At 47.3% G+C, this 12,752-nt stretch overlaps 1 protein-coding gene across 3 annotated transcripts; it reads left to right on the top strand.

Moving 5' to 3' along the window:
* The first annotated feature begins 184 nt into the window (after positions 1-184).
* On the top strand, positions 185-3,290 carry LOC118094594 (uncharacterized). 3 transcript variants are annotated; one of them, XM_035135129.3, is made up of 2 exons: positions 185-378; positions 1,748-3,290. In XM_035135129.3, the coding sequence occupies exon 2, from the start codon at positions 2,041-2,043 to the stop codon at positions 2,686-2,688; it is 648 nt and encodes a 215-aa protein (XP_034991020.1). In that variant the 5' UTR covers positions 185-378; positions 1,748-2,040; the 3' UTR covers positions 2,689-3,290. The 3 variants fall into 3 exon arrangements, with proteins under 3 accessions (XP_034991020.1, XP_034991021.1, XP_088511248.1); XM_035135130.2 differs by having other exon boundaries at positions 216-378; positions 1,751-3,290; XM_088655122.1 differs by lacking the exon at positions 185-378 and adding an exon at positions 472-670 and having other exon boundaries at positions 1,751-3,290.
* Positions 3,291-12,752: the final 9,462 nt, after the last annotated feature.

Raw genomic sequence — 12,752 nt, 5'->3', positions numbered from 1 at the left:
TCGGGTCTGTGGAAACGAGCGGCTAGAGCTTGCCGTCGTGCCTTTTCTTAATGATGATTATGATGATGCATCCTCTCTGCCTCCGCTCCCTTTGCGCTTGTTGCTGCATTCCCAACCCAGCCGGGCGAACTCTCTCCCTCGTCGGCTAGAGGAGGGTTAAAACCATCGAGCCGGAGCTGCCGCCGCCGCGCAAAGCGAAGGGTGGGGGACAGGATGCAGCGAGGGGTCCTTTCCTGTGCCAGGACCTGCCGCTGCCCACCCACCCACACACGCTGCGAGGGTGTCTGGTTCCCTCCCAGGGCCCGAGGTCCGGACGCGCCTGCTGAAGGGCGCGCGAACCCTCCCCCCTTCCGGGATCCCTGCGCGGGGGCTGCATCGGTGAGAGCGCCTAGGACGGAGAGGAGGGCGGAGCCCATGATGCGGAGCCGGGGAGGGCGGCGCGCGCTCCGGCGCCGAAACCACCCACTTGGCGGGGGAGATCCCTGCGGCGGAGGGCGCTTCCCGCCTCCCAGTTCCGTGCCCCACATCCCCCGTTTTTCTCTCTTTCCTTATTCTCCTCCGTCACCCCGTTTGCAGTAGGGAGCTTCTCCTCGTTTTCTGCCCTTAATTGTCTTCCAGTTACCCCGTTTCCGCGACTGAGCACGGCCCAGCCGTGGGTGGGATTTTCGTTGTGGGTTATTCTTTCTTTCTTTATTTATTCTGCAGATTGAAGGCGGTTATCCTGTAACTACTTAGGGGGGGGGGAGCCCCATTGAGACCCATGGGATTTGTGCGATTTATCTTGTAATGCAAAAAGGAAGGGGGGCTGTGTGGGTGCGGCTTTCTAATTATGTATCTGAGGTGTTATAAGAATGCTTGGCTTGTTCTCTCTCTTTGTATATACATATACATACATACATACATACATACATACATACATACATACATTCACACACATACACAGTGCTATTTTTCTAGGAAAAAAAGGTGCCCGAGCTCACTGTGAGCTTTTTCCCATGTTCTCTTAGAATGGCAATGGCGAACACCTGAGAGGTGCCAGAGCTGAGGTCCTGTGAGCTCAGGTTGGGAAAAAAGCCCTGCACATACACACCCACACAGGTTCAAGAACCATTGTTTTGTTTTCTGAGTAGCATTTAAGATTTAACATGGAGCATAAGCTACTTGGGGCAGGGAGCTACGTGGGGCAGGCACCTTCAATATTAAACATCACAACATAGTGTGCAAGTTTTCCAGGACTCTTCATCAGGCCTGATGGTAAGTGAAACAATGAGTGGGGAAGAAAAAGGTGGCTGTGGACTAGTGTCAAAGCCACTGTGTCTGAGCTGGCCATGGTTTTAAGATGGAATTCTGATTCTTCCTCAGTAGATTCTCCTTGTAAGCTGGTTTGGGAGCCAATCTTACCTGAAAAGTATACCTGAAAACACACTTCTTTGAAAGTGTGTTATTAATAAGCAAGCCAAAAATGCCCTGGATCTAAAGGTACAATGTGCGCAATGGACATCAATAGTGCAGTAATAAAACTTGTAAAATGCTACTTTTTATCTACTACATTTCCCCAAAAGTACACGAGCTTAAAAAAAAATGTATGGGGGGGGTGAAGGTGGCGAGTGCAGTAGGTGAAAAGTATTCATAAACTTTGTGGACCTACATTACTGTACGTTGTCTCTCTTTCCCATCCTATTGCTCAGCTTTGGCCACAACTCATATATGTTCCTTCTCTCTCTTTTCTTTTTCTCTCTTTCTCCAGCAGGTGGTATAGGCAAAGGTCCAAAAACTTAGTCAAGAGACGGGGAGAGAAGGTGAGACGTGGTTGAAAGAAGGCTTATAAAGAAAGAAAAAAGCCTAACAATCAAAACGGCTTACTGCGGGAGAAGCCCCGAGATAGGCCAGGCCTATTGCTCTGGGCTGGCAGGAGGTCTCTTCAACCACTGCTGGCCAGGCCAGGCCGAGGTGAGGTGTGCTGAGGCAGGAGCTTCCTTTTCCTACGGAGGAACCTTCCCCGGACCGCCACCGCCACTACCACCACCACCAGCTGCTGGCATGGGGGAGAAATCTCACACATGCCCCTACTGTGGGAAAGGCTTCCGGCGCAATTCGCACCTGACCCGACACATGGCCACCCATTCCGGGCTCCAGCGCCCCTTGGGCGGGAAGCGCCTTGGGCAGCAGGTGCAGGAAGTGGACCGGCCATTCAGCTGCAGCTACTGCGGGAAGTCCTTTGCCAAGAGCGCCCACCTGGCGCGGCACCAGGAGACCCATTCGGGGGAGAGGCCCTACAAGTGCACCTACTGCGGGAAGGCATTTGGGCGCAACTCCCACCTCACCCGGCACCACAGCACGCACACCGGGGAGCGCCCATACGAGTGCGGCGTTTGCGGCAAAGCTTTCACACGCAGCGCCCACGTCACCCGACACCAGGGCACGCACACGGGGGAGAGGCCTTTCCGCTGCGCGCGCTGCGGCAAGCGCTTCACCCGCAGTGCACACCTCCAGCGCCACCAAGGCATCCACAGTGGGGACAAACCCTTCAACTGCGGCGACTGCGGGAAGGGCTTCACCCGCAACGCCCACCTGGAGCGCCACCGTGCCACGCATTCGGGGGAGAAACCTTTCAAGTGTGCCAGCTGCGGGAAAGGGTTTGGGGCGGCCTCCCACCTTGTAAGGCACCAGAGAACCCATAAAGTTTAGTCAGCTGGGTTGGTCCTATATCCATCCAAACGGGGGGTGAGAAATGGCCAGTATTGGACATACGTTTGTCTTTGTGTCAGGATGGCTCTCTCCACCCCACCCCACCCCGGTCTTTTTTCAATGCTATAAAATAACCTGAGTGTTTAGCTGCTGTGATTTGTGAGAGAACTGGGCATAGCAAATTCAGCAGTGGTTGGTCCCTGGTCTGCACAAACACTGAGGCAATGTGGACTTCACACACTCAGTTCATTTGCAGACCCAATGACGATAATTTTAGATGCTGGAACTGCAAGTTGTTCTGCTACTTCTTTCAGAGCGGGAAGGACAGTGTCAAATCTTCCCGACGCCATCTGTACGTGGGGGTGGGGTTTTTTTCCCTTCAGTGTGGCAAATGAAGGCCAGCCTTTTAAAATTTCCACTTGGCCATCAAGAAATATGCTGTGCGTCAAAAGTAAGAAACTCTGGAAGAACACTTAGACTTGAGGTGTTTGCAACCCCCCATGCACACCTCCAGCATCTCAACGGATGTGTGAGCATGTTGTAAACATGCCAATCTGCGGAGTAAAAAAAAAAAAAGCATCATTCTGGTGATTCACTTGGAATGAAGTTAGAGTAACTCTTCCACCCTCCTTTCCCTCAGCTTTTCGTTTCAGCCATCGTAGCCAAGAAAAAGCACTTGCATCTGCCCACGGTACCCAGGAAATGACACCAGGAATACTGGGCCTGACCTTTGAGCATTTCAGTATCCTTCAGCTGGGGGGAAAGGCTATTGGTTTGCTTCTGAACCAATTCTCAGAACTTGTCTGTCTCTTCCATGGCACTTGGCAGGGTGTGCATCTATTTGCAGTACTATTTTTATCTTGTGAGTGGGATCTGCAACAAAATGTTACAATGCTTTTGCCTGCCAGCCATGCCTCTTTTCAGAGTACTCCATCCTGTTCCCCACCTCCTAGTTTTCTGTCCCATTTCCCCACCTGACAGATACTCGGTGTTCTGTGGCCACCGAGCATGCTCCGTTCTCATTGGGGTTTGTTTGGGATTGTCTCTCCTCCGCCCTTCAGAAGGGCTGTAGCTCAGTGGTAGAGCATCTGCCTTGTATGCATAGTGTCCCAGGTCCAATCTGTGGCATCTCCTGGTAAAGCTGAATCTCCTATCTGGAACAGTTTTCTTCTCCTTGGACAAGACTATAGTTCTACTGATACATTTCACAGCGTAACTCTGTTGTAGTTCAGAGATATGATAAAAATTTGACCTTAAATTAGTTGGGTTTTTTAATGAAGCTGCTTGTGCTTCTTTAAATGGAGGAGGGAGTTATAAATGATACTGTCATCTGTCTCCACACATAATAGCTGATTTTCCTCTATAGAAGACCTTTAAAGGGACATTTGGTGATTCTTTAGGAAGTCGGGTATCTTGCTGCTCTGAAACATATGGGAAGAGATGCGGAGGCAGAAAACTTCTTAGCTGGAGTCCCTGAAACTTTCTCTGCTTAAGCCTGCACTCCTAGGAAATAACTGTCTTGCTTGTCTCTCGGTTTGCTATCTGTGGCTCTTAACTAATCTGATGTGTGGTTTTTTGAAGGTACTGGGCACTCGGGCTCTTCAGAGGCATAGCACAGGGGCACAGCCATGGTCTTGTATCAGGGCCCCCCTAAGACATGGATTCCCCCATGCGGCTGCCTTGAGTTATGTGGCCGTTGGCTTCTGCATGTGTCATTTTTGATGTGGCATCTTTGGAATCCAGGGTGATGAAGCAGTGCAGAAGTACAGCAAGTATGGAGCAAAACTTCTCATTAGAAAGGTTTGAGTTTATGAACACACACAAAAGAAATAAATTGAAACTCAACGGAGGGGAAGCAATAGGAGCCAAGGAGCGACAGCAACCTGCCACCTCTCCATTTGTTCGGCTAAGAGCAGAAATACTTTATAACATCTTTACTAGTTTGATTAATGACGGGTCTAAATCTTTGAAGCCTGTGTTGGTCTGCCAGCAAGATGTAAGCAGAGACTCTTTTGTTTTCCCTCTGCTTTTTCTGAACTCTTTCTAAATACAAAATGGGAGAAACAGCACCTGTACATCAGAATCTCAATGGCCAACTTGATGTAGCGCAACAAAAACCACAAGAGTTGTTGGAAAGAATACTAAGGTTGATGGGCCAAAACTGCAGCTGTTTCATACTTCTATGTCAACTCTTATTTTATTCTGCTTCCTGTGAATTTGAAACCGCGCTAAGCCTGACATTGGTTTCTCTCTGAGTGCTCAAACAGTGGAAATACTGAAATGGTGAACCTTTATTTGTTCAGTATTCTGCATAGTACAGACTTGTGGTTGTTGGCTTTTTTCGTTTAGGATTCCCAAGACCCTGCAATTGCTAGAAAATCCTTGGAATGTTCTGCCCTGCCCTAAATAATGGTTGCAACCTTTTAATTGCCTTAGGGGTTTATCTCCCCAAAGTCAGGCTTTTGCCTTTCTGAATGGGGATATCCCTGGTAATTGCCATACAACACACTTGAGACTGGTATAGCTTTACCTTCCTCTTGGGTAGTCAGTTTGTGTGGCGTTTCTTCCACTAGGGCCGAGGCTCCCGAGTCCAATTTGAGCCCTAATGCTTCAAGGGAGGAGCACAAGCTAAGTCCAGAGGTATCGAGTTTTCAGGTCTGCTCCCTCATACATCACAACCAGAAGGCAGCTTTTCCTGTTTGGAAGTGAAACTGCTTCCTTCTTAAACCTAGGCTTAAACACTTCCTCCTTCTGGCTATCAATAAGCTTTCAGATGTGTGGAGTGGGGGAAGACAGTTTTCTAAGAAAATGTCACCTCTGACCCATGGCTTAAAAATCTGGACCTACACACACACACATTCTAGATGTGTGTAGTTATAGCAAGTTGCCCATGCGGCTGTGAGATCAACAAAATGTGGAGCCACAGCCAATGACAGGCAGAGCCAAGTAATTCCAGTTCCCATCCTTCTCCCTGCTGACTTGGGCAAGGACAACACTGAGACTAAGGATTGCTGATAGACGATGTAACCCTCCTGCACCATGGTAAGAAAGAAGGCAGGGAGGACTGGCTGAGGGCAGACTTGAGACTGGTAGGGCAAGCGCCCTGTTCGCCGTAATGGGCCCGTCTCCAATAATATTGGTTGACTCCAGACTCTTGGGCTGCAATCTGCCATGTTCTTACCTTGCAGAAAGTCCCATTTAACACAGGAATAGCATTTGATAGGATGGTGCTCTTGGTCATGTTGTAGGCCCATTGAAATCAATAAGACAAGTTGGTCGTGACTGTATTAAGTCCCACTGGTTCCAGCAGGACTAAAAGTGTGTTATTTTAGCTGGATACAGCCCATTGACTCATTCTGCTAAACCCCTATCAGCCAGAGAGGTCAACTCTCCACTGCCAATAAAACTCCACAAACAAACCTATGGGTGTTTGCACCTATCCTCGCAAACAGCAGGAGTTTGCTTAAGCAGTAAAGTCAGCGCACAAACACTAAAGTGAACAAGTAATTTAGTTGCCAATCCATTGTACAAGAGAGTACAGAGGGGAAATGATTGTGGTGCTGTTTGCGATCATAAGTGCAAATGCACGGAAAATTCTGAAGGCATTTGGAGAGTGGAAGACCTGTAGGGCATAAAGAGGTCTCTAAAGAAGAGCCATCCACTCGGCCTGATTCTAATCCTGCTATCCAAGAAAGAGGACTCCTCATGAGTCAGGTAGTAGGGAACTGGTTTGTGTTTCTTCTTGCAGACCTCAGCTGCCTGATCTTGGAAGGAAGGAACATGCTGATTCTGCTGGGTTTATGCTGGAGAAAATAGTTATTTTTGATCTTGCACTTGATTGGTCATTTTCATTAGACATTTTGCATGCATAAACCCTATGTCTGCTGTGGACTCATGTACAACTATGACTGGTAGTTTCCTGCTCTGGGGGAGCTGGAAAGGTTCTCATTTCCCATGTGGGTGGTGCACTCCAGATAGAAGGATGCCAAAGCCTATTGATTTCAGTGTGACTCCAGAGCCTGAAGTTCACTGCGCTGCACCCATAGTGTTGTTGTGTTTTGCCTGGCCTATGACTTTGCTAATGGCAGTTTCTTAAAAAACAAAAAAACCACCTCCCAACAGCTTGTATATAGATAATTTCAACTTGTGAAGCAGTATTGTAGAACCATCATTGCTGGTGGTACACTCCTCCTGTACAGTACAATTGTGGACTCTGGTGAAATCAGTCATGCAGATTTCTGTAGTCGCGCTTTAAGCAGTACTTGCAGAAAAGCAGAAATTGGCTCGTAGTGGCCAGACCAGCTCTGCTGCCATAGATGTGATGTTATGGATTACCATTCTCTCTCCCATCCCCAACCTGGAAAGTGTTTCTTCTTTATTTATTTTAATTCCCCCCCCCCCCCATTTTTGGATGTAACAGTTATTATCGCACACCTTCCAGTGCATTTTCCCATCACTTTCCTTACTGCTAAAAAGTGACACTCTTTTTTTTAAGTGTCTTGAACAAGAGCTCTAAATCCACTCTTAATTGCTCAACCTGAACCTGCTAGCATGTGATTGAATTCCATGTGCAAAATTTTAGTGGTCCAGGAAACTTCCCCCCGCCCTACCCCCAGTCTCATTCTTTGGGTCAGGCTTTTCCAACCAGATGTTTTGAAAATCCTGTGGTACTTTAAGAACAGTGCCTAGATGTCAGGATCTGGAGCCACCTAAAAGTGTACATTTGAACTCCTTGGCTCACAGCCTCTACCAACCTGGTGTCCTCCAGATGTTTCAAACTACGGCTCTGCTGGCTGGAGCTGATGAGAGCTATATAGTCCAACACATCTAAAAGGCGCCAGGTTGGCAAAGGCTGGTTCAGTCGTTGGGCTTGGGTTGGTGAGTGGTTAACCTTTAGTTCACATTTGTTAAAACTCTCACCCACAAGAGAGCAGATGTGGACATCTAGTGAAGCTGAATGTTGGAAGATTCAGGACAGATAAAAGAAAGTAATTCTCCATGTTAAACTACGGAACTCACCCCCACAGGAGGCAGTGATGGGCACCAACCTAGATTGCTTCTAAAGAGGACTAGACAAATTCATGGGGGGGGGGGGAATCAATGGCTACTAGCCATGATGGCTGTGCTTTGTCTCCACAGTGGGAGGCAGCAATCATTCTGAAAACCAGTTGCCAGAAACCAAAGCCGGGGAGAGTGCTCTCATGCTCGAATCCTGCCTACAGGTTTCCCACAGGCCTGATCCAGCAGGCTCCTCTTAGGTTCTCATGTTCCTAAGGGTGTTCCTGAGAGCAGCTGAGTCTTCTGAACTCGTTTATGAGCATCAGCACTCCTGTGGGGTGGCAGAAGGGACAAAGTGCATTTTGGGTGGTGGGAACACGGTTCCACATGTTAAGTTTAGTGAAAGAGAAACAATGGCGTATTTCACTTTCATGATTCCATCCTGTTTTTCCCCCGGAGTAAATGTCCCATACCCCCCTCACGCGATTGCAATCCTATTAGTTTTGATAGAGTTAGCTTTCAAGTAAGCATGCATTAGAATTGTGGCCTTCTTTTAATTCCTAGTTTATGATTTAGTTATATTGTTTAGGTGTTGTCTGGCAAAAGTGTATGTGGTGTGTGTTTTTTTCCTTACTACATAGTGAATAACAGAAAGCCTTTTCCGTTTCACAGGAGGCTCCAGCAAAGAGCAAGCTAATTGTTTGCGGGAGGGGGGGCATAGCTTGCTCCCCATCATCCCAGTCTGGTGCCACCCATGGAGCCAGTTCTGGGGTATTTATTTTACTCTGGCTCAGTTCAGTGTTTGTGAGCTCTTCGTTTTAGGCTTTTTGAGGACAGGGGGTGGGCGGGTTAGGTTTCCTTTGCTTTAGAATTGTTTGTGGGCAGGGATGTTTTGGATTATTTGAAATGTATTTTCTATGATTTTTATTACTGCCAATGGGTATGCCTTAACAAAACAATTGTAAATGCCATCGCAGCAGTATCGTAGCCAAACTTAAGCTTGGGTTTCCTGCCCCTATGAAATCCCCACCACCAACTTCCTACTTTTCCCGGTATTGCCCATGGTATCTTAATCGATTTCCCTATCGTACTAACAGTGTCTGTCTCTTCACTGTATGAAATAAACACTTTTCCTGATTCCAAGGTGCCTTGTTGACATCCTAAGTAGCCAGGACACCATTTTCGGGTGTAATAACCTGAGACGGCTAGGAGACTTACCTGGACATTTGAGTGGGTGCAAAATGCAGCGAGCTCTCTATTGCTGTGTCAACGTGCAAAAATAGACCCCTATGCTAGGACAGAGGGTAGGCAGAAGGTAGGCTGGGATGTGCTGGTAGATCTTTGGGTGGTTTGCAGAAGATGAGTCCCAACTGTTTTGCCTTCAGTGCTTAGCTTTTGAGCATACAGAACAATTTGTGCTTGGCATTCTTCCCACACAAGAGTCAGGGTTTCGTAGTGGCCACAGGTCTGGTCTAGAACCTTGGGAGACCAGAGTTTAATCCCCACTTGGCCATGAAGCTCACTGGGCAACCTTGGGCCAGTCACCATCTCTTAGCCTAACTTACCTCGCAGTGTTGTTGTCAGGATAAAATGGGAGGAGGGAGAATGGTGTACACCGGTTGGAGCTCCTTGGAGGAAGGGTGGACTATAAATGTAATAGTAAAGAGAAATAAAGAAATCCTGTCTGCCTTCCACCATGGAACCCAAGGCTGTGTATATGTGGTTCTCGGGTAGTTCACTCCTCCCAACTGATCAGGCACAGACCTGCTTAGTTTCATCAAGGTAATCCCTCCCTGTGTCTTCGGACTCTACTCTAGTACCACACTAAACACAGCGTGTCATTTGACCCTCAGGGGTGTCCGGAAAGGACAACAATCAGCAAAAAAAGGAAAGAAAACCCCATTAAAATACATCAACATCTACATGTCTGGATAGACTTGCCTAAACAAAAATGTTTTAAGCAGGTGTCAGAAAGAACACAGTGTTTGTGTCTGCCTGCTGTCAGTGTCAACCATTTTGCAACTAAAGCTACAGAAATGATGTAGAATGAGACAAAATACAGAATCTAGAAACTAAAAGCAATCAAACCAGGTCTACAAATATATAGTTAATTTTATACTTTTAATTGGATAGTTAATTTCATTTAACAAAAAGCTGGCTAAACATCAAGATACTAGGGTAGCAGGCACTTGTCTAATTTCAGCTGGCAACATCCCAAAGGCTGGAGCTGCATCACTGAAAGCCCAGTCTATTATTATTATTATTATTATTATTATTATTATTATTATTATTAAATTTATATACCATCCTTCATTCAAAGACCACAAGGCAGTTTACAGCATAAAAATACAAAATGAAAACACATAATATAACAAAATACATTTATTGTTATGGCAATTCAAAGCTCAAAATGACTTACAAAAAACAATACATACATGCATACATTAAAGTGAGGGGAGTATCCATTAAAACATCCCACCTAGTTAAAAGCCAGAGGCCTGATTAAAAAGGAAGGTTTTGGCCTGGCACCTGAAAATGCTGTATATACTCAAGTATAAGCCGACCCAAATATAAGCCGAGGCACCGAATTTTACCCAAAAAACCTGGGAAAATTTATTGACTGGAGTACTGGAGTATAAGCTGGTTCACCACACCACAAACCGGTGGATGAGGAAGGAGCAGCCTGAAAGGGCTGCTTTCAGGCTGCTCATTCCTCCTCCGCCTTTGCCACTGTTGGAAATGCGCTCGAGTGGGACCCTCACTCAAGTATAAGGGGGGGGGCTTTTTCAGCATAAAAATGTGCTGAAAAAGTCTGCTTATATTCGAGTATATAGGTACCGGTATATAATGATGGCATCAGGCAAAGTTCCATGGTGAAAGCTTTCTGCAAACAAGGGCCCTGAGCCAAATTTCTACGACAAAACCAACACTTTGAAATTAAGTGCTAGATCAGATCTACCCACTCTTTGAAGAAACTGATTTTTCTAGATCCATTTCAATCAGAGTTTAGGCCTGATTTGGACACAGAAACTGCCTTGGTCACCCTGTATTGATGATCTCTGTTGGGAGAGAGACAGGGGAAATGTGTCCCTTTTAATTCTCAACCTCTCAGCAGCTTCTGATATTAAGCATCATATCCTTCTGGAGCAGATGTCCAAGTTAGTGGTGGGAGGCACTGCTTTTTGGTGGTCCAGGTCCTACTTGGATGATCATTTCCAGATGGTGATGCTTGGGGTGTGCTCTTGGGCTCCAGTGTGGAGCCTTCAGTGTGGGTATCCTCAGGATTTGATTTTATCCTCCATGCTGTTGAACATCCACATGGAACCGTTGAGTAGGGACATCTGGGCTCTTGGACTACTGTACATTGTCGGCAATATGTTCTACTTCTCCTTTACATCTGCAGGCGTGGCAGTGGATGTGCTGGATCTCAGTGCTAAGATTACTGCAATGCCTTATACAGTACACAGTACTGCCCCTGAAGACGGTTCAGAAACTTCGGCTGGTGCAGAATTTAGAGGCTAGGTTGCTCTCTGGGACAAGATGCTTTGAGCATATGACACTAATCCTGGCCCAACTACACTGACTGCCAATCAATTTCCAGGCCAAATTCAAAGTGTTGGTTTTGACCTAAAGTAAAGGGACCCCTGACCATTAGGTCCAGTCGTGACCGACTCTGGGGTTGCAACACTCATCTCATGTTATTGGCCAAGAGAGCCGGCGTACAGCTTCCAGGTCATGTGGCCAGCATGACTAAGCTGCTTCTGGCGAACCACAGCAATGCACAGAAACGCCGTTTACCTTCCCGCTGTAACAGTACCTATTTATCTACAGTACTTGCACTTTGACATGCTTTCAAACTGCTAGGTTGGCAGGAGCTGGGACCGAGCAACGGGAGCTCACCCCATCGCAGGGATTCAAACCGCCGACCTGATCGGCAAGCCCTAGGTTCTGTGGTTTAACCTATAAAGCTTAAGCTATAAAGTTTTGACCTATAAAGCCTTAAACAGCCCGGGGTCGCAATATCCCAAGGACTGCCTCTCTTTATATGAACCTACCAGGACCCTGAGATCATCCTCTGAGGCCCTTCTTTGTGTGCCTTCTCCATGAGAGGTCTAGAGGACGGCAACATGACAGCATATCCTTAAAGCACTGTTTGTGTAATGCACTCCCCAGGGAGGCTTGCCTGGCACCTTCATTACATATCTTTAGGCACTAGGCAAAAACATTCCTCTTTCCCCAGGCCTTTGGCTAACTAAAAATACCTTGCCTTTTAAACTAGATGGAGGTTCTGGTTTGTTGCTATGCTATATATTTTGTGTTCTCATTTTTTTAAAAAAAATGCTGCGAATCGCTCTGCCATCTTCGGATAAAGGGTGGTATATAAATTTAATATATATATATTTTAAAGTATTAAATGCACCTGCATGGTGCCTGTCTGAGTAGCGCAGCTGCAGTGCAGGGGTATATTGGAGTGAAGCTAAACATGGAATACCTTGTTTTTATTATTATCAGGGAGGTACTGCCCTGAACAAGATGCTAGTGGGATTCTCTACTGGTGCCATGCCAGTCTTGGGTGCACAATGCCCCTCTGCCCTAATGATGTTTTAGCCTGGATTATTTATTACTTAGTTTATTTATTAGATGTATGCACTGCCAGTTAGACCAGAGGCCCGTCTAACTAGTGCAGCATCCTGCTCCCCAGAGGCACGTGCATCCGGAGGGCCAGGAAGCTCGCTCGTTGTTGACCAAGCACAGGTATTTGGTACTCGATGACATGTCCCCCTCGGTGAACCTGGAGGGTCCCGCTGGAATCAGCCCTCCCTCCCATTGCATCCCGCTCAGCCCTTGGAAAGCCGCCTCGGCTTCGCCCAGCGACCCGTCCGCGGCTCCGCGCCGTGCGTCGGCCGGGCTCAGCATCGGTTCTAGGCCCCAGTCGCGGCGCTTGGCAAGGGGGGCTCCGCGCCGGCCTCTTGTTTGGGGCGGCTGCTCCCCGTTGCAAAACAAGCGGTGCCGCTAGAGGGCTCTGGCCATTGTCAAAAAAAGGAGAGACCGAGAAAGAGGCGACT

This window comes from Zootoca vivipara, chromosome 12, assembly GCF_965207765.1.
Source record: "Zootoca vivipara chromosome 12, rZooViv2.hap1.1, whole genome shotgun sequence".
In the NCBI taxonomy this organism is placed as follows: Eukaryota; Metazoa; Chordata; class Lepidosauria; order Squamata; family Lacertidae; genus Zootoca; species Zootoca vivipara.
Note: the sequence above shows the minus strand (reverse complement) of the source record. Positions and strands in the feature narration are given on the sequence as shown.